Source organism: Nycticebus coucang, chromosome 15 (genome assembly GCF_027406575.1).
Source record: "Nycticebus coucang isolate mNycCou1 chromosome 15, mNycCou1.pri, whole genome shotgun sequence".
In the NCBI taxonomy this organism is placed as follows: domain Eukaryota; kingdom Metazoa; phylum Chordata; class Mammalia; order Primates; family Lorisidae; genus Nycticebus; species Nycticebus coucang.
The window spans coordinates 16599881-16627414 of NC_069794.1; the positions used below are offsets into that span (position 1 = coordinate 16599881).

The 27534-nt window shown below is 46.3% G+C and overlaps 1 protein-coding gene across 4 annotated transcripts in view; it reads left to right on the plus strand.

Annotated features, from left to right (window-relative positions):
- The first annotated feature begins 648 nt into the window (after window positions 1-648).
- Window positions 649-27534, plus strand: part of ABCC4 (ATP binding cassette subfamily C member 4) — a 242767-nt gene continuing 215881 nt past the window's right edge. For 3 of the 4 annotated variants that reach the window (XM_053564121.1, XM_053564118.1, XM_053564120.1), the window contains exon 1: window positions 649-860. In XM_053564121.1, coding sequence (XP_053420096.1) covers window positions 787-860 — 74 coding nt within the window. In that variant the 5' untranslated portion in view covers window positions 649-786. Of the gene's footprint in view, window positions 861-3723; window positions 3791-27534 lie in introns of those variants that run through there. The other variant, XM_053564119.1, reaches the window with a different exon arrangement.

Genomic DNA, 27534 nt, shown 5'->3' on the forward strand with positions numbered 1-27534 from the left:
ACACAAGTACTGATGCCAAAGCCCGCCCCCAGAGACAGCAGCCTTCGTTCATCTTCCAAAATCATTTCAGATCTTCTACTCTCATGTTACCTGCCCTTCTTTAGGTCCTGAAGCTCTAGAAAGATAATCTGGGCTAAGCCCTAACGTTGTCCGAGGTCAAATGTTTGGCTCCCGGGTTGGAGAACTTCCCAAAGCACCCTAGTTTGGTCTAGAGTAAGGCAACTAGCCCAGGGGAGGGTAGCTTTCTCCCGATCTCCAGAAAGCCGCAGCTGAGAAGGCGTTTCCGAACGGCGGGGGCAGGCGGAGCCGGCGCGGGCACCGCCCCCCGCCCCCACCACCCACCGCCAGGGTTGGCGCCTTGACCCTGATCTTGAACTTGGGCACAGTCGTCAGGATCCGCACTGAGCACGTGGGCGCGCTTGCCCGGGCCTCATCCCGCCCCCCCGCCACCTTCGCGCAGCCCGGCGGTTCCCCGCGCGTCTCCTGCCGCCGCGCTACCCGTCTCCCCCGGCTGCTCTCGCGCTCGGTGCGCTGCTCCCGGGTTCCAGGCGGCGGCGTGGAGCGGCGCCCCCGAGGCCGCCTGGGTGGCTGCGAGCCCGGGAGGCGGGGACGGGGCGTGCCGCCGGCGCTCGGCTCCCGGAAGCGGCTTCTTCTCGGGCTCCCGCCGAGCGGACCGGCGTGGCGGCCGCAGTTACAGCATCCATCCTCGTGTCTGCGGGAGTAGAGCCCGCGGCCATCCCGGTCCGAGCAGCGCGGCTCCGGCCCGTGCCCGCCCCGCGGGGCGAGATGCAGCCTGTGTACGCGGAGGCAAAGCCCAACCCTCTGCAGGACGCGAACCTCTGCTCGCGCGTGTTCTTCTGGTGAGTGCCTCCGGCGGAGCCGGGACTCTGTGTCACCCCGGTCTGCGCCTTCTGCGGGGGCGGCTGGCGGGGGTAGGTCGAAGGGAGCGCTTTCCCTGCTCTGCGGTCCACGCTGGGGTTTCCTGCTGCCACCTGTGCCTCCCTCAAGCTACCGTGTGGTCCCCGCCTGCGCCCATTCGCGCCGGGAGGGCGACGGGGACCTGATGGGGCGCAGGGCCCGTTGCCTTGCCTCTGGAGGCCCCGCCAGCCAGCAGTGCCCGGGGTGGCGTGGCAGGCAGAGAACCGAGGCTGCCTAAGCCGGGAATCACTGCTCTGCGGGAGAATGACTGGACCCCTTACACGCCCACCCTTCGCGGGCTTTCCACCTACTGCTCCGGGGGTCGCGGTTTCCTGAACTAGAACGGCATCTTTTTCTTTTTAAGTAAGCAGCTTTTGACTAGCTTCCTTTATCTGATTTCAGCCAAAGCCTAATTTAGTCTCCTGGACTAATGCCATCTCCCAATAGTGTCCCCACCTCTTCCGATATTCCTTGGGAGACAATTTGGTCCAACTCCACCTGGTTTCCCTCTGTGTCACTTTGGGTCCAGTTGTCTCTATTGCTTTTCTCTGAGTACACCTCTCTCTATCTCTCCGTGTATGTGTGTCCCTGTGTGTCCTGGTACCTATCTATGGTAAATTTCCTGTGGGTAAAATAATTATATTTTATTTGTGGATGAGGATGCGATTCGAACAAGATCTGCTTCCACATTTTGCCTTTTTTTCTTTTTGAGATGGGGTCTTGCTATGTTGTCCAGCCTGGTCTCCAACTCCTGGGCTGAAGAGATCCTCTCCTCTCAGCCTCCCAGTAGCTGGGATTATGGGATTACAGTGCACTGCCCAGTGTGGCTTCATGTTTTGCTTTTGATGGGACATGCCTAGCCACCACTGGAGTGTATCTTTTTGGCCAGCCTTTTCCCTGTTTTCAATGGTTTCACTTCCACCTTTGAGGACTGCTCCAGGGGCGAGGTCTCCTGGAAATCTGTGTGGTATTTTGGAATCTTCACTCTTGAGAGAGGAGCTCCATGAATGGCTTTGAAGCAGATAGTTTTTTTGTTGTTGTTTGTTTGTTTGTTTTTGAGACAGTCTCACTCTGTCATTCTTGGTAGAGTGCCAGCAGCATCATAGCTCACAGCAACCTCACACTCTTGGGCTCAAGGGGTCCTCTTGCTTTAGCCTTTTGAGTAGCTGAGACTACAGGCACCAGCTGGGAAGCCTGGATAGTTTTTCTAGTTTTAGTAGAGACTGTCTAGCTCTTGCTCAGGCTGGTCTGAACTGAGATCAAGCAATCCACCTGCCTGGGCTGTTTGAGTGCTGAGATTACATGTCTGGCTGATTCTGGTAGTTCTGACCAGGAGAAAAACCATCAAAAATCCCCTGAGCTGGGAGGGCCCACAGCCCTAACCTTTGTGACACTCTCATATAAGGTGTCCGTCTGGTAGCCTGTACTACTAACTAGGTGGGCCTGAATCTTTGGGCTTTAGCTACACTTGGCTAATTAGTAGATCTTCTGTTTCATGACCTCTGCACTTCTATCTTTTCCCACATATTCTGATATTTCCTTTTATTATAGGAAAACATAGGGAATCTAAGAGGATGAGTCACCTACTTTTGTTTTAATTGTAGTGAACTCTGTGTAGGGACCTTTCTTTGTGGTTTGGCAGCCCTTAAGGAGAGAGGGGCACGGAGGAGGAAGGAATATGGGTGTGGTTACCAAAAATAATTAAGTGATGTGGGCAATTGGTCTCCTCAACTTCAGATAGGGCAAGCAACCCTTGATGCAATTTCTGTGAATTTTCAAAGTGTGGGTGCAGGGGAATGGGAAGGTGATGACTTGGATAGCTGCCCATTCCCTTGCTGGAGGCAAAGACTGTGGAGCTGAGAGAGGTTAAGTTGCCTAGGATCCCACAGCGAATAAGTGGTGGAGCAGGGTCTAAACATTGGCAGATTGGCTCCCAAGGCTGTGTTGGGAGCCGCTGTACTGAGCTGCTTCCTTTGGGGTGCTTGTTCTTTTTTTTTTTTTTTTTGTAGAGACAGAGTCTCACCTTATCACCCTCGGTAGAGTGCCGTGGCGTCACACAGCTCACAGCAACCTCCAAATCCTTGGGCTTAGGTGATTCTCTTGACTCAGCCTCCCAAGTAGCTGGGACTACAGGCGCCCGCCACAACGCCCGGCTATTTTTTTTGTTGCAGTTTGGCCGGGGCTGGGTTTGAACCTGCCACCCTTGGCATATGGGGCCGGCGCTCTACCCGCTGAGCCACAGGCGCCGCCCGGGGTGCTCGTTCTTAAATGCATGGTCAGGGCTCGGTGTGGTGGCTTGTGGCTGTGGTTCCAGCAACTCAGGAGGCTGAGGCAGAAGGTTCGCTTGAGCCCAGGAGTTTGAGGTTGCCGTGAGTCTTGATCACTGAACTCTAGTCAGGGCCACAGAGCAAGACCTTATATACATATTTAAAAAATGCATGGAAAAGGCTATTCCAAACAGCCCCTGTGCTTGCAGGCTGGGGTTTATGAGTTCTTAAAGTTGCTGGTGTTGGAGAGGATGCATGTGCGACATGTATACTGTGCTTTAGGGCAGCTGTTCTCAGCTAATGTGTGGTTCTCAGACTGGCAGCATCAGCACCAGCCAGAAGATTATGTGAACTGGTTGTTCTCTGGCACCCACTTCTGGCTAATTCAGTAAAATCAGATCTGGGAGGGAGAGGGAGAGGGGGAGAGGGGGAGGGAGGGAGAGGGAGGGGGAGGGAGGGGGAGGGGGAGAGGAGGAGAGAGAGAGAGAGAGAGTTTGTGCTTTAAGCTACTCTCATTGGAGTGTTAATCCAATGTTTTATTCCTTTAAAAGAGGGCAGGTGTGAACAATGATGGCCTCCTGTATTTACTTATTTTCTGCTGGCAAGTAAGTTCTTAAATTACTTTTAAAGTTGAGGTGTTTTAAAGTGATTTCCTTGTGAGAAGAAAAAAAGAACTTTTACCCGAGGAATGGGAGTCACTTGCGGATCCATTAAAGTAAGATGGTATTGGTGATTTTTTTTTTTTTTTTTTGTAGAGATAGAGTCTCACTTTATGGCCCTCGGTAGAGTGCTATGGCCTCATACAGCTCACAGCAACCTCCAACTCCTGGGCTTAAGCGATTCTCTTGCCTCAGCCTCCCAAGTAGCTGGGACTACAGGCGCCCACCTGTAGTGGGCCGGCTAGGCATTGGTGATTTTCTACTTCCTGACTTGAGCTGTGTATTCTGCTCTTAGAACTGCTGGCGATCAGCACCAGCAGCTATAAATCAGCCTAAGAATGTCACCGCAGATAACATAACCCATGGCCTATTGCTTAACTTCGTTTAGCTAGACCCTAATCAGAATTATTTCTGTAAACCAATGAGAATTCCTGACCAGCTCACTTTCTGTCCCTTAAAAAACCTGTTAGTAGCAAAGGCCAATGGAGATCCTCTGTTAGGTTACTTGGCTCAGTCTTCTGACAGCTGTCCTCACTGTGGCTTGGGTAAATGCTTTTATTTTGTGCCTTGGCCTATTGCTTTTCAGTCACCATTTGTGTTCTCTTCTTGCTGCAAGTGGGAACACTGAAATGGTCCAAGCCAGGAAGTGGCCACCTGAGACGAGGCCCACCTTGTGGAGAAAAAACTGCTTTTGCACCTTCTAGTGGGGTGTTTGCTTTTCTTCTCAGATGTTGTCTGCATTCTAAATTTGTGGACTGGTAGCCACCTACCCAGATGATGCCAATAACTAGCTTGCTGACTTTTATGCAAAATAGGTTACTGGATTTTGGTGTATTTGTTGTACAACTTGGACTTGGGGGGTCTAAAAGGAGTTTTAACAGCTCTTGATGCTTGTTATGCATTTTTAAAAAACATTGTTTTTTCACTATCTGTAAGAAATTTAAAACTATAGAAAAGCACAGGAATAAAGGTGATTTATTTCTGTTAGCCAGGTATAACTGCTGATGTTCTAATTGTTTATCTTACCCTAGACTTTATGGTTTTCCCCCAAGTTTTATGCATACACATTTTTTTCTGTAAAATTGTAAATATATAAATATATTTTTTTATTTGAGACTGAGTCTTGCTATGTTGCCCAGGCTGGTCTCAGACTTCTGGGCTCAGATTACAGGCGTTGTTAATAGTTTTGAATCCTGATGTTTTCTTTTCTATGCATAACACTTATTCATGCATTAAATCTTCAAAGCATGATATTTAATGATTTTAATTTATGCAATCTTTCCCTATTGTTGAACACGGTTTATTTCTAATGGTGATATAAAGCATATATTTGTAATGCCTATATTTTGATGTATCTTTCCTTTGTTTAAATTCCCAGAAGTAGAATAACTGGTAAGAGGCCAAATAATTTTCCAGCAGCATCAGATGAGTGTTGCCTTCTTAAAAACAGGCTGTTTTTGGCTAGGGCTGGGTTTGAACCTGCCACCTCTGGCATATGGGGCCGGCGCCCTACCCTGTTGAGCCCCAGGTGCCACCCTTAAAAACAGGCTGTATGGGCTCAGTGCCTGTAGCTCAGCAGCTAGGGCGCCAACCACATACACCAGAGCTGGTGGGTTTAACAATGACAACTACAACCAAAAAACAAACAAAAACAGCCAGGCATTGTGGGGGGCACCTGTAGTCTCAGCTACTTGGGAGGTCAAGGCAAGAGAATCACTTGAGCCCAGGAGTTGGAGGTTGTTGTGAGCTGTGACGCCATGGCAGTCTATCCACGGCAACATAGTGAGACTCTGTCTCAAAAAAAAAAAAAAAAAAAAAAAAAAGGCGGCGCCTGTGGCTCAGTCGGTAAGGCGCCAGCCCCATATACCGAGGGTGGCGGGTTCAAACGCGGCCCCAGCTGAACTGCAACCAAAAAATAGCTGAGCTATTTTGTTGTGGCGGGAGGCTGAGCAAGAGAATCGCTGAAGCCCAGGAGTTGGAGGTTGCTGTGAGTTGTGTGATGCCATGACACTCTTCCGAGGGCCATAAAGTGAGACTCTGTCTCTACAAAAAAAAAACAAACAAAAAACAGGTTGTATGCATATGTCTTTGTCAATTTTAAATTAAATTTTAAGAATTAAAAAGATGCAAATTGATAGGTTAAGAATAGTATCAAACAGTTTTATGTAGAATTTATTTGATAATTTCTTTTTTTTTTTTCAGATAGTCTCACTGTCACCCAGGCTAGAGTGCCATGGCATCAGCCTAGTTCACAGCAACCTCACACTCCTGGCTCAAGTGATTCTTCTGCCTCAAGCCTCCCAAGTAGCTAGGACTATAGGTACCCACCACAATGCTTGGCTAGTTTTTCTATTTTTGGTTGAGATGGAGTTTCCTCTTAATCAGGCTGATCTTGAACTCCTGAGCTGAAGGGATCCTCCTGCCTCTCTCTGCCTTCCAGAGTCATAGGTTACAGGAGTGAGACACTGTACCTGGCCAGAATTTATTTGTATTTTATTGAATTGTCTACTAATACATTTTGTTTCTGCATTTTTCTATGAGGTATTTGTGTTTTTGAAATAACTTGTAATAGTGCTTACAGTATTTTTATAGATTTTCAACTTCTCAATTTTGCTCCTGTTGCTTTGGGTCTTAGCAGATCTTTAGTCACAGTTTCAATCTCCATGTTCATTTTCACAGCTATTCTGTCATTTTTAACAATAAAGGCAGCTAGAATTTCTTTGGGGACTTTCTTTTTTTTTGTAGAGACAGAGTTTCACTTTATCACCCTTGGTAGAGTGCCGTGGCGTCACACAGCTCACAGTATCCTCCAACTCCTGGGCTTAGGCGATTCTCCTGCCTCAGCCTCCCAAGTAGCTCTTTGGGGACTTTGTAAGCAGGCCTCACTTTTCCCAAAGCAACTCACTTCCCCATGATTTGTTTATTGAGCAATTCTTCCTCTCCTCCGTTATTGGGAAAAAGTGCCTTTGTCTGTGAACAATGTCCTGCTGGGCGCTAGATTGATTGTCCAATCCTTGAGAGGCTCCTAAGGACTGTCTGGCTCCCTGCTGCCCCCTGGTGCCCAGCAAGCCCTTTGGGTGTGCTCTGCATTCCTCTGCCCAGGCCTCACCCCAGATGCCTGGGGCTAGGAGCAAGATGGAGACTAACAGCGCTGGGCCTTTCCTCTGATCTGGGCTTGAGGGAGAGCCTGTTGTGGAAACTGCCATAGGTGACAAGACAACGCCCAAGAGACTCACCTTGGAGAAAGCTGATGACATGAGGGCAGAAACAAATGCAAATGACTGAGGGCAGGGGAAGGCTTGGAGAGGCTGGCTGTGTCAGTCAATTTTAATCTTTTTTCTTTTTTTTTTTTTTGAGACAGAGTCTCACTTTGTTGCCCTGGCTAGAGTGCCCAGGTGTCATAGCTTAAGCAAGCAATCCACCTGCCTCTGCCTCCTAGTGAGCTAGGATTACAGGCGTGAGCCACTGCACCTGGCATTTTTTTTTTTTTTTTTTTTTGTGAAACAGAATCTGACCACCTCCCCCTCAGTTCAGTGCTATGGTGTCATTGCTTACAGCAACCTCAAACTCTTGGGCTCAAGCGACCATCTTGCCTCAGCCTCCCAAATAGCTGGGACTATAGGTGCCCACCACAATGCCCACCTATTTTTTTTAGAGACAGGGTTTCACTTTTGCTCAGGCTGGTCTTGAACTCCTGAGCTCAGGCAATCCACCTGCCTTAGCCTCCCAGAGTACTGGGATTATAGGCATGAGCCACCACACCCGGCTTTTTTTTGAAGCTGAGTCTTGTGATAGAGCAGTGGTGTCAGCCTAGCTCACTAGTCTCAAATGCCTGGGCTCCAAAGCAATCCTTCTGCCTCAGCCTCCTCAGGAGCTGGAACTATAGGCATATGTCACCATGCCCAGCTAATTTATTTATTTATTTATTTTTTTTCAGTTTTTGGCTGGGGCTGGAATTCAGCCCGCCACCTCCGGGATATGGGGCCAGCGCTCTACTCCTTCCGCCACAGGCACTGCCCAGCCCAGCTAATTTAAAATTGTTTTTAAGAAATGGGGTCTTGCTATATTATTCTGGCTGGTCTTGAACTCCTGGCCTCCAGCGATCCTCCTGCTGCAGCCTCCCAAAGTGCTAGGATTATAGGCTTGAGCCACTGTTCCTGTCCAGTTTTGCAATTTTATACAATAACCACAGCTCAAAGATATAGAACATTTTACAGGGGTAGTATAATTCTAATTCCATATAGTGAAATAAATCGTGTGACACATTTTATAAATTTATCTCTTATGCTTTATTTTTGATTGATTTATTTTTTGTAGTCTGCATCTGGTCAGCGTGACAGGTGTTGATTAATGTCCATTCAGATATGTTACATGGGTAATTTGTCTTTCGGAGTCTTCCACCTTGTTGGGGTTCTGTTAACTCTCCTCCCTCTTTGAAGTTCCCTCCAGGCCGTGTCTGCTCTGTTGAGGTGTGGGACTGGGACACTGTGTGCAATGTGAGTCTTTCTTAGTCTTGTCACTTTTTTTTTTTTTCTTTTTTTTGTAGAGACAGAGTCTCACTGTACCGTCCTCGGGTAGAGTGCCGTGGCGTCACACGGCTCACAGCAACCTCTAACTCTTGGGCTTACGCGATTCTCTTGCTCAGCCTCCCGAGCAGCTGGGACTACAGGCACCCACCACAACGCCCGGCTATTTTTTTGTTGCAGTTTGGCCAGGGCTGGGTTTGAACCCGCCACCCTCGGCATATGGGGCCGGCGCCCTACTCACTGAGCCACAGGCGCCGCCCTAGTCTTGTCACTTTTTGATGGGATGAAGGAACCCTGTCTCTGTTACTGTGAGGTGTCTGTTTGTGTGGGGTCTAAACACCTGCAGGTGTTTTCTTTGACTAGTTTTATGTCAATGAAAATCATGTGAGGGGGGATGCCAGGAGTTCAGTGGAAAGACCTGGACTTGGAATCGGACAGACTGAGGTCCTGCCCTTGGCTTTATGATTTCCATGTGGCTACATGTAGGTGAATCTCTCCGGAGATGAGTTAATGCAGCTCACCAAGTGCAGAGTTCAAGAGATATGAAAAGTCCAGGCCATTATTGCATAGCCTAATTAGCATTTATTTACTTACACTGTGTAGAGATGGCCAGGACCTTTGTGTGGGGAAAGGGAAATTTCTGCCCTCAAGAGGTAGAGAGATAAATTTTAAACCTATTTAAAGATTAATTCTTTCAAGATTGTGTTATGTGTGTACATAAAGATAACCAAAAGGAGGGCGGCAGAGGGTTAGCATAGTATTTTCTCTGGAAGTTAAGGGTCGTGATTGTATCTATCAGCAATATTTTGTAGTATGCTGTTGAAAACAGATACAGGCGCTGCAATTAACGGTTATTTCAGAACACTGATGCAGGCAGTGGTTCAGTTCTCAGACCACACCTTGAGACAGGGACCAGCTGGATTCATTTAGCCAACAGTGCTGATAATCACTAGCCTTGCCAACGCATCCGGTGGACTCTGAAGTTTGCTCAGTTTTGCATGTACTATCTCATTTAATCCTCAGTCTATGAGGCAGGCATCATCATACTTTACAAATGAAGACATCAGGGTCCACAGAGGTTGGGCAACTTGTCAGGAGCCTCGAGGCCAGGAGATGGCCGTGCCATAACATTGATTCAGCACACATTTTCTGATGCCACTCGGATCATCAGACTATGCCATGGTTGTACCCTGTTACAGGCCAAGGCCAGCAGAGATCAGTGCCTGTCTGCTTGACTGTAGCTCCAGACAGATAAACGTTGGTTGACTGAATGAATACATACATGTGAACCAAATGCAGCAGACCTTTGAAAGTCAAGTTAGTGAATGAATAAGCTCTTTATATATGCATGTATTGAAGCATGTTTCCCTTCCCTCTCTTCATGACTTTACATTGGATTGCTGTGTGGGTTGTTGGTGTTATTGTCTACTAGTTGCCTGGGCTAGAGTGCCATGGCATCAGTCTAACTCACAGCTGGGTTCAAGGGATCCTCCTACCTCGGCCTCCCGAGTAGCTGAGACCACAAGTGCCTGCCACCGGAGGTGGTGGGTTCAAACCCAGCCTCAGCCAAAAACCACAAAAAAACAAAAACAAAAAAACATAGTGCTTAAAAAAGGGTGGCGCCTGTGGCTTAAAGGGATAGGGTGCCAGTTCCATATGCTGGAGGTGGTGGGTTCAAACCCAGCCTCAGCCAAAAACCACAAAAAAAAACCAAAAACAAAAACACAAGTGCCTGCCACCATGCCGGCTAATTTTTCTATTTTTAGTACTGGTCTCTATCTCCTAAGCCCAAGAGATCCTCTTGCCTCGGTCTCCCAGAGTGCTAGGATTACAGGTCTGAGTCACTGTACCTGGCCTGTCCACTGTTCTTAGGGCATCAACCTTCACCCTCAGCCACTGACACCTACTGATTCCATTTTGGAAATGCCCCTTGGAGTCATTCATTGATTCAGCACACATTTTCTGAATGCTGGTGTTTGGGATCTGTGGGTAAAGAAAGGGACAACTACCCCGGCCTCCTGGAGCATATGTGTTTCTGCCCTCAAGAGGTAGAGAGATAAATTTTAAACCTATTTAAAGATTAATACTCTGGCTCTGGCCTTATCTTGTACTTGGGCCTTCTGGTGCCAGTCTTTGTCCTAACACAAATCCATGCCATTCTTTTGCCTCCTGTTATTTTTAAGAGTAAACCAAATTTCTTTAGTGTGTTTTTCAGGATCTGCTGTCCAAGCTGTCATTTCTCACGCAGAAGGGCTCTTCAGATATGAGGCAGACCTTAACAATTCTGCTGTTACAGGGGCATCAGAGCCAGCATTGGGGCCCTGACTGTTGGAAGGTGTTAGCCTTTGAGTGAGCCCCTGGGTCATGGAGGTTGTAAGAGTAAACCCTGGGAAGCAGGTTGATGCCAGAGGCATAGTGATTGCAACACTGAGCCCTAACGCTGGCCAGGTGCCACAGGGAACATGCCCATTTGTTGCTTGCCTGGGTAATAGTCTCAGCTCTGCTACTCATCTGACTATGGACAAGTTTTCTCATCTGTAAGTCAGGAAGAATAATCATAACCACCTCATAGAGGTGGCAGAGAGAGCAAACTCAGGCAAACATTTAGCAGAGTGTTTGCCAGCTGGGCGTGGGGGCTCCTGCCAGGAGTTGCAGCTATTTGAAAACTGAGGATAAGTAGGAATAGTATCTAGCAAATAGCAAGCAGTAATTAAATACTGGGGCGGTGCCTGTGGCTCAGTGAGTAGGGTGCTGGCCCCATATACTGAGGGTGGCGGGTTCAAACTCGGCCCCAGCCAAACTGCAACAAAAAAAATAGCCAAGCTTTGTGGCGGGTGCCTGTAGTCCCAGCTACTCGGGAGGCTGAGTCAAGAGAATCACCTAAGCTCAAGAGCTAGAGGTTGCTGTGAGCTGTGATGCCATGGAACTCAGACCAGGGCGACAAAGTGAGACTCTTTTAAAAAAAAAAAAAGTTACCTTCATTTTGTTACTTAATGTTCATTAACTTAACATTCTTCTTTTCTTTTTTTTTCATGAGAGACAGATCTTATTTTTTTCCCCTGGCTGGAATGAGTATAGCTCACTATAGCCTTGAACTCCTGGGGCTCAAGTGATCCTCCTAACTCAGGCTCCCGAGTAGCTGGGACTACAGGTGGGTTGCCACCACACTGAGATAATTTCGCTTAGTTTTTGTGGAATTAGGTCTCGCTCTATTGCCCAGACTGGTTCTGAACTCCTGGTCTCAGGTGATCCTCCTGTCTCACCCTCTGAACATGCTGATTACAGGCATGAACCACCGTGCCAGACCAATGTTGTCATTTTTTTTTTTTTTTATTGTCACAGTTTATTTCCAGACAGGCTAAACATGTAAATTTCTGAGTCTCATTCTTTATCCGCAGAGTCACAGTCTCCTGGGGGTGAGGGGGCATTGTGAAGTCTGCATTTTTTAGTGTGCTGCCTGGGCGATTCAGAGGCTAAGGGTTGGGAGCCACTTTGCTTAGGTCTTTCTCAGCTCTTAGAGTGCAGTTCTACCTGGGTAGTGTCTGGGAGGCTGAGGTGACCAATTTGACCCCTCTGTGGTTTAGATTACTCATTCAGGAAATATTTGAGTACATTCTCAGTCTTCAGGTTCAAATCTATGAAAATCAAATGGCATTCCTGTTCTCAAAGAGCTCACGCAGCCTGGGCGGAGGCAGTTAGTGTAATGCTGGCTGCTGAAGGACAGCCTCCCATCCCAGTGGCCTTACTGCAGCCCCACCCCTTCTTCTGCTATAGTCCATTCTAGCTTGTTGGGGGTGAAGAACTGCCCCACATCCTTGTTCCTGGCTGGGCTTCTTCCGTCTCATGGCGTGGCTGTCCCCTCTGTATGTGTTTTCTTTCTGTTGAGTCTTCTTTCTTCATCTGGACAGAGGTTGTAGGGGGAAGGCTTTTGAGTGCCAGGCTTGGAAGTGAGACACACCATTTGCACGCACATCCTGTTGGCCAGGTCTCAGTCCCATGGTCACCTCTGACCACAAGGGGGGGATAGGACACGTGCTCCATGTGTCCAGCAATCTCCTGACCTGCCGTTGTGTGAGCTGGAGTAGAGGGACGGATGAACGGTGTGGGGCTGGGGAGTTTGGGGAGTTTGTTGACCCTGCTGTTGGAGCTGGGATGGAGAAGGTGGGAATCATCCCCCTAAGAGACAAGTACGTCCACGTCACAGGCTGTAGGTTGGGATGGTGTATTCTGTGATGGGTAGTGGATGGGCATCTTCTGTTGTTACGCCCTCCCTGCTTGATGGTGTTTTATCAACCTAAGTTCACCCTCCTCCCCTCTTTCCTCCCAGATGTGTTCAGACTTTGCTTCTCCCATCTCTCCGTCCTTGTAGCCAGAATACTTGTAGCCCTTCTATGGTTTCTGGTTTAGTGACTTATTTCATTTCCTAGTTCCAGGTTCACTTCTGTGCTGGCCTTTTCATGGGGCTAGTCGCTGTCTGCTCTTGCTAAATTACAGGGTTGAAAGGGAGAGATCTTCTGGCCCCATACTTGGTACAGGAATCCCTTACACACAATGGGCAATGGGGAAATTCATGAATTGATTCTTAGGACTCTAGATTAGAAGAAACAGAGATTATATTGAGTTATACTTTTCTTTCTGGGCAATTTCTACCCACTTTTACCTCCTGTCTTTTTTGTCAACACACAGCAAGTTGGCTGCCTCTTTTTCTCTGCTTGCTTTAGGTCATTCAAAGACAGTTGTCATGGTCCCATTAAATCCTGTGTTTTTGAGAAATTTCTCCAGTTTCCAGGCTTCCTAAAATGGCAGGGTTTTCAGACCCTCATTCATCTGTTTGAATCAAATGTTCTTTACTTAATCAATGTCTTTATTCTAATGGGGCATCTGGAACTGAATATTCCAGATGTGTTCTGATGATAGGGTAGTGTTTTAACTAACTTCTTCAGTGATTTTATAAATAGTTTTGAGTGGTTGCTGTGTTCTAGATGTTCTAGATCAGCGGTTCTCTACCTGTGGGTCGCGACCCCTTTGTAACATCGAAAATACATCTCAGCATTAGGAAGGTTAAGAACCACTGTTCTAGACCAAAGATTGGTGATCCATGATCTGGTCAAATCCAGTCCATTGCCTGTTTTTGTAAATAATGTTTTGTTTTTGTTTTTGTAGTGGCATCATCATAGCTCACTGCAACCTCAAATTCCTGGGCCCGGTCAATCCTCTTGCCTCAGTCTTCTGAATAGTTGGGGTTATAGGGGTGTGCCACCATGCCCAGATACTTTTTCTGTTTTTATTTTTTTAATTTTTTTTTTAATTGAGACACACTTCCACTATATCTCCCTCAGTAGAGTGCTGTGGCGTCACAGCTCACAGGAACCTCAAACTTTTGGGCTTAAGTGATTCTCTTGCCTCAGCCTCCCAAGTAGGTGGGATTATAGGCACCCACCGTAATGCCTGGCTATTTTTTGTTGTAGTTGTCATTGTTTGCCACGCCCGGGCTGGTTTTGAGCCCACCAACTCTGGTGTATGTGGCTGGTGCCCTAGCCACTGAGCTACAGGCACCGAGCCAATTTTTCTGTTTTTAATAGAGATGGAGTTTCATTTTTGCTTAGGCTGGTCTTGAACTCCTGAACTCAAGCAAGTGATCCTCCTGCCTTGGCCTTTCAGAGTGTTAGGAATACAAGTGTGAGCCACTGTGCCTGGAGGTAAATGACATCTTTTCAAAATTTTTTTTATTTCCTTGCTTATTTTTTATTTTTATTTCTTTGCTTTTTTTTTTGGGGGGGGAGGTTGAGACAGAGTCCTACCCTATGCCCTAAGCAGAGTGCAATGGCCTCATAGCTCACTGCAACCTCAGATTCGGGCTGTGGGCATCCCACTGCCTCAGCTTCCAGAGGCTGTTGGGATTACAGGCACTCGCCACTGTGTGTTGCTGGGTTTTTCATTTTTTTGTTTTTTTATGAGTCGGGGTGTCTGAAAAAAACACAGGCATGCTCATTTGTTTTATATATTGTCGGTAATAGAATTGGTGGTTGGTGGTAACAGAATTGAGTAGTTGCAAAAGAGACCGTGTGTGCAGCAAAATCCTAAAACATTTATTATGGAACTCTTTACAGAAAATGTTTCTTGACCCCTATTCTATTTCTTTATTATTATTATTATTTTGTTGTTGTTGAGACAGAGTCCCATTCTATGCCCTGAGCAGAGTGCAATGGCGTCCTAGCTCACTGCAACCTCAGACTTGGGCTGTGGGCATCCAACTGCCTCAGCCTCCAGAAGCCGCTGGGATTACAGGCACTCGCCACAGTGTCTGGCTGGGTTTTTCGTTTTTTTGTGTTTTTTTTTTGTAGAGACAGAGTCTCACCTTATCACCCTCGGTAGAGTGCCGTGGCGTCACATAGCTCACAGCAACCTCCAAATCCTTGGGCTTAGGCGATTCTCTTGACTCAGCCTCCCAAGTAGCTGGGACTACAGGCGCCCGCCACAACGCCCGGCTATGGGTTTTTCGTTTTTTTAGGAGTCAGGTTATCATTCTCTCTCAGGCAAGTCTCGAACTCCTGAGCTCAAGCAATTCTCCCGCCTCAATCTTCCACAGTGCTGGACAGTTCATAGAGTAGTGAGCAAAATACATAAAAGTCCCTGTCTTCATACATTTTAAATTTGGTAAAAGAACAAGCTCTAAGCCAAACAGTATGTTTTATGTAAGTGCCAAGAAGGAAAAAGAAGGCAGGGAAGGAGGTTAGGAGAGGATGTGTGGGCAAGGGTGATGACACTTTGAGGAGGGTGGTTGGGGAGAGCATCAGGAGAAGGCCCGGGAGTGCAGGCCTGGAGGAGGTGAGGCAGCGAGTCGTGGATGTTTTGGGGAGCGGAATGGCAAGGGCAAGAGAACAGATCTTTTGGATTTTGCTGGAAGGAGCTGGGCTTTACTCTGAATGGAGCGGAGGTCCACTGAAAAGCTTTGAAAAGAGGTGTGACACGGTCCATTGAGGATTTAGTAACATCACTAGCTGCTGTATGAGAATTGTAACAATGGATACCAATAACAGAAGATGAACACAAGATCAATACATCAGGTTTGAACACCTCTTGTAATTGCATAAGTCTAATGTGACTTGAATATTATAATTTTTATACAGTTTTTTCCTTTCTTAAAATGTGCCTACATTTTTTTTTTTTGCTCTGTATATAATACTTTCAAATTGCCTCCTTCAAATGATTGTTGATGTGGATAATCATTTCTACTAAGCTTATTAACTCTATATTGTCTTATTTTTTTTCTGGTTAATTTACAGATTTTATTCGCCTTAACTATGATTGAATAACTTGGGTTGCCATAAAAATACAGAGATGCTTGCCTCTGACTAGGCCAGTTTGACTCATAATCTTTGGGAGTGGGATGTAGGCGTTAGTATTTTAAAAAGTTTCCTTGGCTCGGCGCCTGTACCTCAGTGGTTATGGTGCTGGCCACATACACCAGGGCTGGCAAGTTCAAACCCGGCCCGTGGCCTGGTAAACAACAGTGAGAACTACAACAACAACAACAAAAAATAGCTGGACATTGTGTCAGGTGCCTGTAGTCCCAGCTACTTGGGAGGCTAAGGCAAGAGAATTGCTTAAGCTCAAGCACTGGAGGTTGCTGTGAGCTGTGAGCTGTGACACTACGGCACTCTACCGAGGGTGACATAGTGAGACTCTGTCTCAATGAAAAAAAAAATAAAAATTTCCCTAAGAGTTTTTGCTGGACACTGAAGACAAAGAACCGTTGCCTATTTCTGGAAGATCAAAGTAATTTCTGTGCATATTTCCATTTTTCTGGCCAAGGGTCCCTTCCCCACCCCCTTTCAGGTTCCTCTCAAAGGACTAGCTGATCTCAAAGCATTAGAAACATCACCACAAGAGGACTTACTCATGCCTGAACCGGGGATGTTAGAGATACTGGGTCCTTTGGGGCTCATAGTATCCCTTTGTTGAGGGTGGCTCTGTTCCTGGTGTCACTGGTGAAGAAAACTGAGACCAGAGAGGCCAGGTAACATGCTGAGGATCACCCAGGCAGGACTTGGTGGATCTGGGAATTGAGTCAGGTCTGACCAATTCCAGAGCATGAGCTTTGGCCTCCGTTTCACTGTGTTTACTTCCTCACCTTGGCTCAGAGATTTAGCTCCTGAGCGTAATTGAGTGGAAATTTCACACTTGCAACTTTTACAGTTGCTTTATTTGCACAGCTTTATTGGTGCATTTTATTGGTCAGAGTGTGACTGTGAGATTATGTGATAAACTCAATTGACCAGTTCTAATGTATTTCATTGACGTGATCCTTCACCAGCTAGACAGTGTACACTGTCTCTCTGGACAGAATGAAAGAAGGGGCAGGGCCTGGAGGCCCACGCCTATAATCCTAGGACTCTGAGGGGAGGCCTAGGCAGGGTAGATTGCTTGAACTCAGGAGTCTGAGACCAGCCTGAACAAAAGTGAGACCCCGTCTCTGCTAAAAATAGAAAACTAGCCAGGCATTGTGGTGGGTGCCTGTAGTCCCAGCTACTTGGTAGGCTGAGGTAAGAGGATTGCTTGAGCCCGGGAGTTTGAGGTTTCTGTAAGCTGTGAAGATGCCGTGACACTCAACCCAGGGTGACAGAATGAGACTCTGTCTCAAAAAAGAAAAAAAGAAAGGAAGGAAAAAGGTGTCTGTCCTATTCTGAATAGTAGAAGGGAGGTTTATCAATGGCTTAACACAGTAGGCTGGGCCTGGAGGGGTTTGAGTATCACAGAATCCAGATGTGGCATTAATATGATTCTAAGTATTGGCTGGGTGCGATGGCTCATGCCTGTAATCCTAGGACTCTGGGTGGCTGAAGGGGGAGGATCTGTTGAGGTCAGGAGTTCGAGACCAGCCTGAGTGAGACCCTGTCTCTACTAAAAGTAGAAAAACTAGCTGGTGGGTGTGGTGGGTGTCTATCTTCTCAGCTACTTGGAAGGCTAAGGCAGGAGGATTGCTTGAGCCCGGGACTTTGAGACTGCTGTGAGCTTGGCTGAGGCCATGACACTCTAGCCTAGACAACAGAGGGAGACTCTGTCTCAAAAATAAATAAATAAATAAATAAATAAATAAAAATAAAAATAAAAATAAATAAAGGCAACAAAGGGAAATTTAACTCATACTCTGAACTGGGCCACTATCTATGGAAGTATTTTGAAAATTATAGGGTGGTGTTACTGTATCCCAAGAAGTCTTCCGGAAGTAGTTTCACAGCAGCACATTATGGCTGAAACTGGCCCAGTCAGCCTTTGTGGACTGTCATCTCTTTCTGTTAGTAGTGCTGCTGTCAGCCCGGTAACCTAGGCTTGCATGCCCATAGGTGTCTGAATGCAGGGGAAGTCTGGTCAGTGACAGTGGGAAGCCAGTTGCCCCATCGTGACTGGAGGTGCTCAGTGATTCCTGACTCCAGCCTAACCTGCACGCCGCAGGCTTCGCCTGCACAGAGCGCAGCTCTGCTGCCTTCTGCTCCTATGCCTTTCATGGCATGCTCTTTGGCACAGGCCCAACTTAGCTTATCCTCCTGCCTATTCCTGGACAGTCAGTATGTGATACCTTTCCCTGATCACCTCGTATCTGCTGTCCTATGCCCTTAGCTCATGATGTACTCACGAAAGCCCACCTCTCAGCTCTGCTTTAAAATCCTCCCTGAAAACTCATCTATCAACCAACTTTTACCTTGTTATTCAAAGAATATAGATTTGGTATATCCTAGTTGCTGGTTTTGTTGTTTTATTTTTTTAAAACTTCATGTAGTACTTCCTGGTGGCAGGGAGCTATTCTAAATACGTTACAGATATTAACTTATTTAATCCTAATAACAGATTTATTGGGTAGGTACTGTTACTTCCCAAGATCACACAGCCTGTGACTGGCAGAGCCTAGGTTCAAACCAGGTAGGTAGCTCAGCACAGAGTCCTTGCTCTCAGCTGCAATGTACTGTTACCTCTCTGGGTTACAGGTGCTGGGGATAGAGTGGTGAGGGAGCCCTGTCTCTGCCCTAAGGGGCTTACATTCCCATGGGAGTCAGACCACAACCACTTTGAGTGTCTGCTGTGTGCAAGCACTGGACTTGTCCACCACAAAGACGGTATTGACTATGGAGGGCAGCGTCCCTGCCCACATACTCATTGCTATATATGTGTCTCCAGTGCCTGACCCAGTGGTGGCACAAAGCGGCTCAGTTACTAGTCTTTTAAATGAATAAATAGGACAACTTTGATGCCATTTTTGAGTTAACTGCATCTTCTGCTTTCTTTTTGGTGAAGGTTATGCTGAATACAGTGATAAAAAGAAATTCCTAATTTGCCTCTTCCCTTCCCTATGGATCTAGAACATTTCCTTCATTTCAGAAAATTCTGCTGGACAGCATGTTCCAGTTGTAGAGGATTAGATCCCTGAACAGTGAAGTGTTTTTAAAAAACATGATCAAAGACAGATGTACTCATGGTTAACCTTCCCTTCCAGAGCAGCAGGGGGTCAGGGCTGGGGGTGACAGTAAGGGCTGGGAGTGTGATAGTGGGTGGCTGGCCCTGGCAAAAGGGGACCTGGGACTGAATGTCAGGGATGATGACATTATCAACAGCAAACACAGGTACAGCCTTTACGTTATATTTTATGCATACTGACATTAACTCATTTGTTCCTCCCAACTACCCTTCTGAGGTTGATACTTTTTTATCCCCAGTTTAAAGGTGAAGAAATTGAGTTACAGAGAGCTTAAGACAGTTGCCTAAGGTCACACAACTAACAAGCGGAAAAGTGAGGCCTTGAATCCAGGCAGAGTCTCCACTTCATCTCTGCACTCCGCTGCCTCTCAGCATGAGAATATCCGTCAGGAAAAAAGATCCTTCTGGCTGCAACATAGAGAAAATTAGAAGATGGATTTTATTTATTTATTTATTTATTTTAGAACTGGAGTCTCACTCTTGCTCAGGCCGATCTCGAACCTTTGAAGTCAGGCAACCCACCCGCTTCGGCCTCCCAGGGTGCTAGGATTACAGGCGTGAGCCACTGTGCCCAGCCACATTCTACAGGTTTTGTTTTATATACATAATGACCAAGACACATACATTCTCTCTCACACATATTTAACATATATGTATTTTAATAAAAAGGCAAGTTTCAAGAAACAATATTATCTTTTATGGAACATAGCACACTGATATTTTCTATTCTGTTCCATTAAACAAAAGTGCTGATTATGGTCATGACCTACTAAACTGACTTGGTGGTGTCGTGACCTACAGTTTAAGAACAACTGCTCTTGAGCAAATTAAGCAGGCTATTGTCCTACAAGGCTGTACCTCCAAAACCTCCCTCAGCGGATGTCTACCCATCTACCCATCTACCCTGTGGGGCTTTCCTGCCTCTCAGAAAGCCTTTCAGTTCCAGACCTTAGCTCCAGGGAGTCCCTGTTTCTTTACCAAGGCAGGAGGATTGCTTGAACCCAGGAGTTGGGGCTCCTGCATCCACCCATGTTATGGGCTGAATTGTGGCCTCCCAAAATTCATACTTCTGACCCATAGTGCTTCAGAATGGGATTGTATTTGAAAACAGGATCTTTATAAAGAGGTAAATAAGGTTAATTCAAGTCATTAGGGTAGATACTAATCCAGTGTGAGTGATGTCCTTATAAGAAGAGGAAGTTTGGATACAATGAGGTACAGAGGCAAGGAAAATGTGAAGATGCAGGGTTTAGATGACCAGCTACGGCCAAGGAGAGGGGCTGGTAAGATCTTTCCCTGACAGCCCGCAGATGGGCTTGACACCTGACCTTGGACTACTGGCCTCTTGAACTGTGAGAGAATAAATTTCTGTTCTGTAAATGACCCAGACTGTGGTATTTTTTTTCTTTTTCTTTGCTACAGTTTCTCTCTGTTGCCCCTGGCTGGAGTGCCATGGCATCAGCCTAGCTCACAGCAACCTCAGATCCTGAGTTCAAGTGATCCTCCTGCCCCAATCTCCTGAGTAGCTGGGCCTACAGGCTCCTGCCAGAGTGCCTGACTAATTTTTCTATTTTTAGAAGAGATGGGGACTGGTTCTTGCTCAGGCTGGTCTCAAACTTCTGACCTTAAGTGATCCTCCTTCTACCTCTCAGAGTGCTGGGATTACATGTGTGAGCCACTGTGCCTGGCCAGACTAATGTTTGTTACGGAAGCTTGGGCAGACTAATATAACCCAGAGATCCTGGAATCAATGACAATTTTGTCGTGTATCAGAGCTGCCTTTGTATTGTAGTAAGTTGTCTTTTATTAGAATGAACTTGCCAACAATTATGACTCTTTACTTAACCTGCTTGTTACAGACCCTCTCCCCATTTCCTCTGTATTTGTGAAGTTCAGGTAAAATCCCTAGAACCCATCTCCATAAACCCTTCCAAATGCTTTATTTTCTTACGGTTTATTACGGAGGAGGAGAGTGACATTCTGTGCCTGGACAAGCAGTCTGGGAGTTCCAAGTAAGTATAATGAAATTTGATCACCCATTGTGTTAGTTCCACAATGCCAGGTGGGGTGTGTCTCTAGCATAAGGCTGTCCAGTATAAACTGTTCTATTCTTTCAGGCTATAAAGTACCTCTGTCTCAGACTCATGCTCTGAACTTTCTCTTTTACATCTTTATGAAAATTACCTGAGCTGTTTTGTTTTAGGGAAGACCCCACACAAGTCCAAAATTAATAGCTCAAAAAAGAGATGGCTGTGTTTTCTCATGCAAACTCAAAACTTTCTTCTGTCCCTTATAATGCAGTCTTTGTGTTTCCTTAAAAGATATTTTAGAGAGGAAATTAATCCATTTGAGTAAGCCAAAATAGGCTCTCTGTCGCTCAAAACCTCCACTCCATATCTTGAGTGGATTTTGGTAATTTCTGCTAGGAGCTGCACAGAAAGTAAGTTGAAATCTATTGAAGGGAAATTCCACAAAGGCGGCTCATTTGCGTAGGATTCCTTTCCTGGAAGGAGGAGGTTCATTTTCTGAGAGTCCCTTCCAGGAAGGATGAGGTGCAGCAGGAAGAAATCCCACAGAGAAGCCCTCTCATAAACACAAAACAAGGGAAGGAATCGCCTTTGATTTCTGGGAATTGGCAGTTTTTAGAGAGGCAGAACCAAGTGAACAAACTGAATGAATGGATCAGGCTGTGCAGAAAGTGAGGGTTTTATTCGTAAGATTGAACGCTGACTGCAAACGTAGGTGAACCCGAGGAAGTCCTCGCTGTTTTGATCCTTTATCTTGGAGAGTTTTACTTTGAGAAATTGTGACATGCACAAAATGGGGTCCAGGCAGGTCTAAGTAACTTGCCCAGGGTCGCACAGAGGACAAAGCTGTTGTGCTGCTGCTTTCTCTTCAGGCATTGAAATTGAATTCCTGGCTAGAATTTCAAGGAAGGAAGAAGTGAAGTGGAAGGTTAATGTTTAAGGACTAACCCTCCTGAGCAGGGCTGGAGCTGTTCCACCTCAGCTTTGCCCTGGGGCTGGGGGCGTGGCCCCGGGGCTGGGGGCGTGGCCGGAAGTCTCCACCCCCCACTTCCTCCCTGAGCGCTTCCTCTGGTGTACGTAGTCCCCTTTACTCCCTGTTCGCATGTTCTCTTGACTGTCTCAGTTTTATGCCCCCTAGTCCCATTTACTGGTTTCCACAAAAATCTGTTGAGGTGAGGGTTTGAGGAGTGTTGAAGAATTTGATTGAGGAGTGCTGGGAAGGGCCTAGTCCTGCCCTCCATCTTCCTCCCGCTGCTGCCGTCCCGTCTCAAGTAAGAAGTCTTGTTCTCCCCTGTCTGGGCCCAGACAATCTGAGCACTCCAGGGCCTGCTGAGACTTTGGGAAGAGTTTTGTTCTACCCTTTTTTTTTTTTTGTAATTTTTGGCGGGGCTGGGTTTGAATCTGCCACCTCCGGCTTATGGGGCCGGACCTGTGCCCTACTCCTTTGAGCCACGGGCGCTGCCCTGTCCTACCTTTTTAGGCAACCTCCTTTAAGGGTTGCTAGAAGGCTGCCATAACCATGATTAACATTTGCAGACTGCCTTGCTAAATGCAGCCACTTTCCAGCTTCCAGCTGAGAGGAAAAAGAGGTGCAGAGAAGTTAAATGTCATGCCCAAAGCAACACAACTGGTAAATGGAGGGGGCTGGCCTGATTCCTGATTCTCAAATGTTGACAGTCACATGTAAAGTGCTTTGGCAGGTAGAGGAGGGGGAGGTCACGACTGGTGTGTGTTTTAATTTGTGCAGAAAGACACTTTCCTGTACTTAAATCCTTTAAGAAGTGTGCCTCCAGAAGCATGCCACACGACAGGAATGCGTTTTATTCTCCAGGTTTAACAGTGTGCTGTTGATGTTCTGGCTGAATATTTCTGAAGCATCCTGTGGCTCCTGATAATTTTAGCATTTGGTTAGGTTGTAAAGGGTTTGTGGTTTTTTTATAGCTGGGTCTCCTATCAAGCTATGCGTCTGTATGTTGAACTTGCATCCTTTTATTTTGGAAGGAAATTAGTCAGTGTGAGAGCCTCTCTTCCACCCATCTCTCCCAAAAAGAGGAGGGAAAAAAATCATACCTTGGTTTGATGCTAGACTAGTAGAATTTCTAATTACCTGAGGTCATAGGGCTGTTGTTAGTCTCCGTGTTATTAAATGATCCTTTTCACTTGTACCTGGTGGCCCTGGTGGCCCAGGAAGGACAGTCCTGGTTTTTATGCCTTATCACATGGTAATTATTGATAGCTCTTCCTTTCACTCCTAAGAGTATTCCAATTTGGATGAAACAACTGTTAACAGAGCTGAAGTTCATATTCTGTAAGATCTCCCCTTTTCTCTTTGCCCCAAGCCGTGAGCATAGGCATGAAGTATGGATAGGGTGATGTAAATATTTGCTAAACTTTTACCCAAAGTAATGATTAGTACTATCCCCATTGATGGGAGTATCCTCAGAAATAACCTGTATCCTGCACTTTGTACATAAGAGCCGTGGGTGTGAAAGATCCCTGCACTTGTCTGGCCTTGGTGGGTCTGACTCAGTGTCCTCCAGCAGGATGAGTCTTCTCTGCAGTGACTGTCCTAGATGGGGAACAGCTATGTGGTCTAGCTCAGTTCCAGTCTGAAATGGTTTGTCAGTCAATTGAAGGTGTAGCCTTAACCCTGTAGAACGGACAAAAGAAAATGTTGGTAGCTTTTGATGCCCTCCTTCAGACTCTGAAGTCCTACCACCCTCTCTCTGGTTCCCCACTTCTCTTCCTTCTGCAAGACACTCAATGATCTCTACCCCATCAGAGGTGGCGTACTTACTACCTAAGGATTTTTCTGTAAGTGCCTTAGGCCTTCTGAACTCATTGTTTTCCTTGCTTGGAACATGTTGACCCTGTTCTTGTCACTGGGAGCTTGGTCCTCCTCAGGGAGGTCTGCCCTGATCGCCTATCTGGAGTAGCTTCCCCTTACTTCTGCCATAGATCCCTATTATATTTTCTATGTGGTTGTTTAGTGTGGTTGCCTTTTTTAAATTAAAAAAAAAAATTTTTTTTTTTTTCTTGAGACAGAGTCTCACTTTGTTGTCCTTGGTAGAGAGCTATGGCATCACAGCTCACAGCAACCTCAAACTCTTGGGCTTAAGAGATTCTCTTGTTGCCATGGCACTCTACCGAGGGCCATAAAGTGAGACTCTGTCTCTACAAAAAAAAAAAAAAGAGAGATTCTCTTGCCTCAGCCTCCTGTATGCTGGGACTACAGGTGCCCGCCACAATGCCTGGCTATCTTTTTTTAGAGACAGGGGTCTCTCTCTTGCTCAGACTGGTCTCAAACTCCTGAGCTCAAGCAATCCACCTGCCTCAGCCTCCCAGAGTGGTAGGATTACAGGTGTGAGCCACTGTGCCTGGCCTGAGTGTGGATGCCTTTATCCTCCCCAATGTGAGCTCTGTAAAAAAGACTGTCTGGCCTAGAGCCTAGAAATAGAAAAGTGCTTATTGCGGTGAGTACTTAAACTGCTTGCTGCGGTGAGTACTCAGAGTTAGTTTGAATTAATGAGTGTTGTTATTCCTGTTGTTGAGATGCCTGCTGAAAAAAAATGAATTATGGGTTGTATTGTTTTTCCCTAATAAAGTTGTTCCCCACATGCTCTGGTTTTGAGAGAGATTGAGGGCTGCTTCCATGGGGATGAGGGAGGAAGAGCATCTTGAGAGGGAGACAGGGATGGCACCTTCTCTGCTTCTGGGTTACACAGCTATGCACTGGGGTTGCTCTTTCTTTGACTGCTCTTGATCCTTGTAGGGTTTGCATGTCAGTGGAAGGGATCTGTCCTCCCCCTGTGTCCTCTTCTCATGAGGCCTAAGTGACCTTGGTAGGGGAGCAAGGTGCAGAAAAGCCTGTGGGAGGGAATAGGATGAGCTTTCAGAACACTGGGGTTGATTCTAGGACTGAGAAGACAGAGGGGTAGTCAGAGCAGGGGTGACAGGCTATGAGCAAAGTGTCTCCTACAGAGCATTCCCTCCCCCGTCTGACAGTCTGTTTGTATTTTTTTCAGTTGCTTTTGTTTTTCCATCCCGTGAGCATGCATGGTTGTATATGAAATATTTTTTCAGAGTCAGAAAAGATAGCAAGATTATTTTAATATGTAAGCTGCTTTAGAAAGTGCCCTGAGAGTTGCTGTGGGGTTTTTCCTTTTGATTTATTTCCTATCAAATAAGCCCTTTGCTGACTATGTGAAGAGGCTTTTCAAAGAATGTTTTTGGTCTTTCTAAATATGCAGCTATTCAAGCTGAGGATTATTATGTTCATAATTGACCTAATGCTTCAAAGAGTGGACTAGTTCAGCGGAATTTTCCTAAAATCTGTCCTATTAACATAGTATTGCCCAATTAGAAAAATGTATGATTCATAATTAGCTTTTTCCGCATAACTCTGAGTAACAGGCAGAAAAGCTACTGCATTTTAAATCAGTGTTATCATTTTAGACAGCTGTTTTTTCTCAGTTCTTAATGTCCTGCATAAAATACGGTACTCCAATTCTGTATTTTGAGGTATAATGGTTTTTGCTTTTTGGGATACTACAGAGAGTTGATATTCCAGGTCTGGTGTCATTGCCAAGAGTTCTAAATAGTTGCCCAGAAGAAAGATGGTGGGGATAGTTGTCAGAAACAGGCCTGATTTGGTATGGAAGATTGGTTTCATGTCCAATGAAAGGATGAGAGTGTTTTTGCAGCTTCACGTCTGACACAGAGCTGTGAGGGCCTTGTGTATTTTGTTTATGGAGCGTAAGCAATCTCAGTTATTAGCTCATGGATAATTGCCAGAAATATGAACTCGAAACAGGGAGTATTTATTTAACCTTTTCTCCTAAGAATGTAGGGTGGTGACATTAAATAAAAAACTAGGCTCAACTACTTTAACAGTGATTTTCTTGGGCGGCGTCTGTGGCTCAGTGGGTAGTGCACCGGCCCCATATATCAATGGTGGCGGGTTCAAACCCGGCCCTGGCCAAACTGCAACAAAAAAACAGCTGGGCGTTATGGCAGGTGCCTATAGTCCTAGCTACTTGGGGGGCTGAGGCAAGAGAATTGCCCAAGCCCAGGAGTTAGAGGTTGCTGTGAGCTGTGTGAGGCCACAGCCCTCTACTGAGGGCAATAAAGTGAGACTCTTGTCTCTACAAAAAAAAAAAAAAAAAAAAAAGAAAAGAAAAACAGCGATTTTCTGTGCTTGCAATAAAATCATGGCATGATAACCAAATGCCCTTCTCTTCAAACTTCATACCATTTGCCAACAAATAGTCATGGCCCACCAGGTGACCAAGGTCAGAGGCTGAAGTGTCTGTCAGGGTATTCCTTCCTTTCCTTAAATACATGTATTAAAAATTAAAATGAAAGTTCTGTGTCCTTTTTTGTCATGGTCAGTCAGATATGGTCATAAGAGGAGGTAGAGGAGACTCTCAGGAAGGCAAACTTTATCATCCTCACAGGTCCTAGAGACAGGGGGCATGACAGACCTGGAAAGGCCATAGTGGGTAGCACCAGCCTTGGTTGGGAGGAAGCGGGGCAAGTGCCAGGGGAGAGCCTAGGCCACAGCCTTTCTTTGGATTCATGTGGGTAGGACATACTCAACAGTCTGAATACTCACTCAGAGCCTCTGAGCTACAGGAGTGATCTTTAATTGTTTCCAGGCCCCCAGATGATTCAGACAAAGGAACATTGCTTCCTGGGATGGACAGGCCAGATAAAGGAGCTATGGCTCTGGATTGGTTAGTTTTGTCTACCAGAGGCAGGCTCCTAGAAAGGGCAGTCTCTAGCCAGAATGTTTTTTTCTTTTTTTTTTTTTGAGACAGAGCCTCAAGCTGTCACCCTAGGTAGAGTGCTGTAGCATCACAGCTCACAGCAACCTCCAACTCCTGAGCTTAAGCAATTCTCCTGCCTCCGTCTCCCAAGTAGCTGGGACTACAGGCGCCCCCACAACGCCCTGCTATTTTTTGGTTACACCCGTCATTGTTGTTTGGTGGGCCCGGGCTGGATTCGAACCTGCCAGCTCTGGTGTATGTGGCTGGCGCCTTAGCCCCTTGAGCCACAGGCACCAAGCCAGAATGGTTTTTAAAATGTCAAAATACTAGCACTCTGGCAGGCCAATACCCTGTCTCTAAAAATAGTCAGGCATTGTATTGGGCACCTGTAGTCCTAGCTACTCAGGAAGCTGAGGCAAGAGGATCACTTGAGCCCAAGAGTTTGAGGTTGCTCTGATCTGTGACACTGTCCAGTCTACCAAGGGCAACAAAATGAGACTCTGTCTCAAAAAATAATAAAACAAAATAAAATACAAAATAACAATATGTAGAAAGTAAAAAATGTAAACAGAAAAAAGGCCCTGTATAGGATTATCTTGCTGTGGGGTGGTCTAGAGAGAAATCTGATGGCCCAGGGCCATAGGAAAAGGATATTTGGGTAGAAGTGCAAAGAACTGAAGCAGAGTTGTTAGGGTAAGGAGGCATTTGAGAGAGCGAGAGGGTCCTTGGTGCTCAGTCTTAGGACAGATGCTGTCCTTGGGACAGAGGAAATTTACCACAGGTCGCCTCCGTGGTTTTGTGGCCTAGAATTGTCACTTTTTCCATTGTCAATGACTGCTTCTCCAGGGTATTGAAGGTACAACCTGAGTTAGGTAGAGTCCATTAGGTGGACCTGA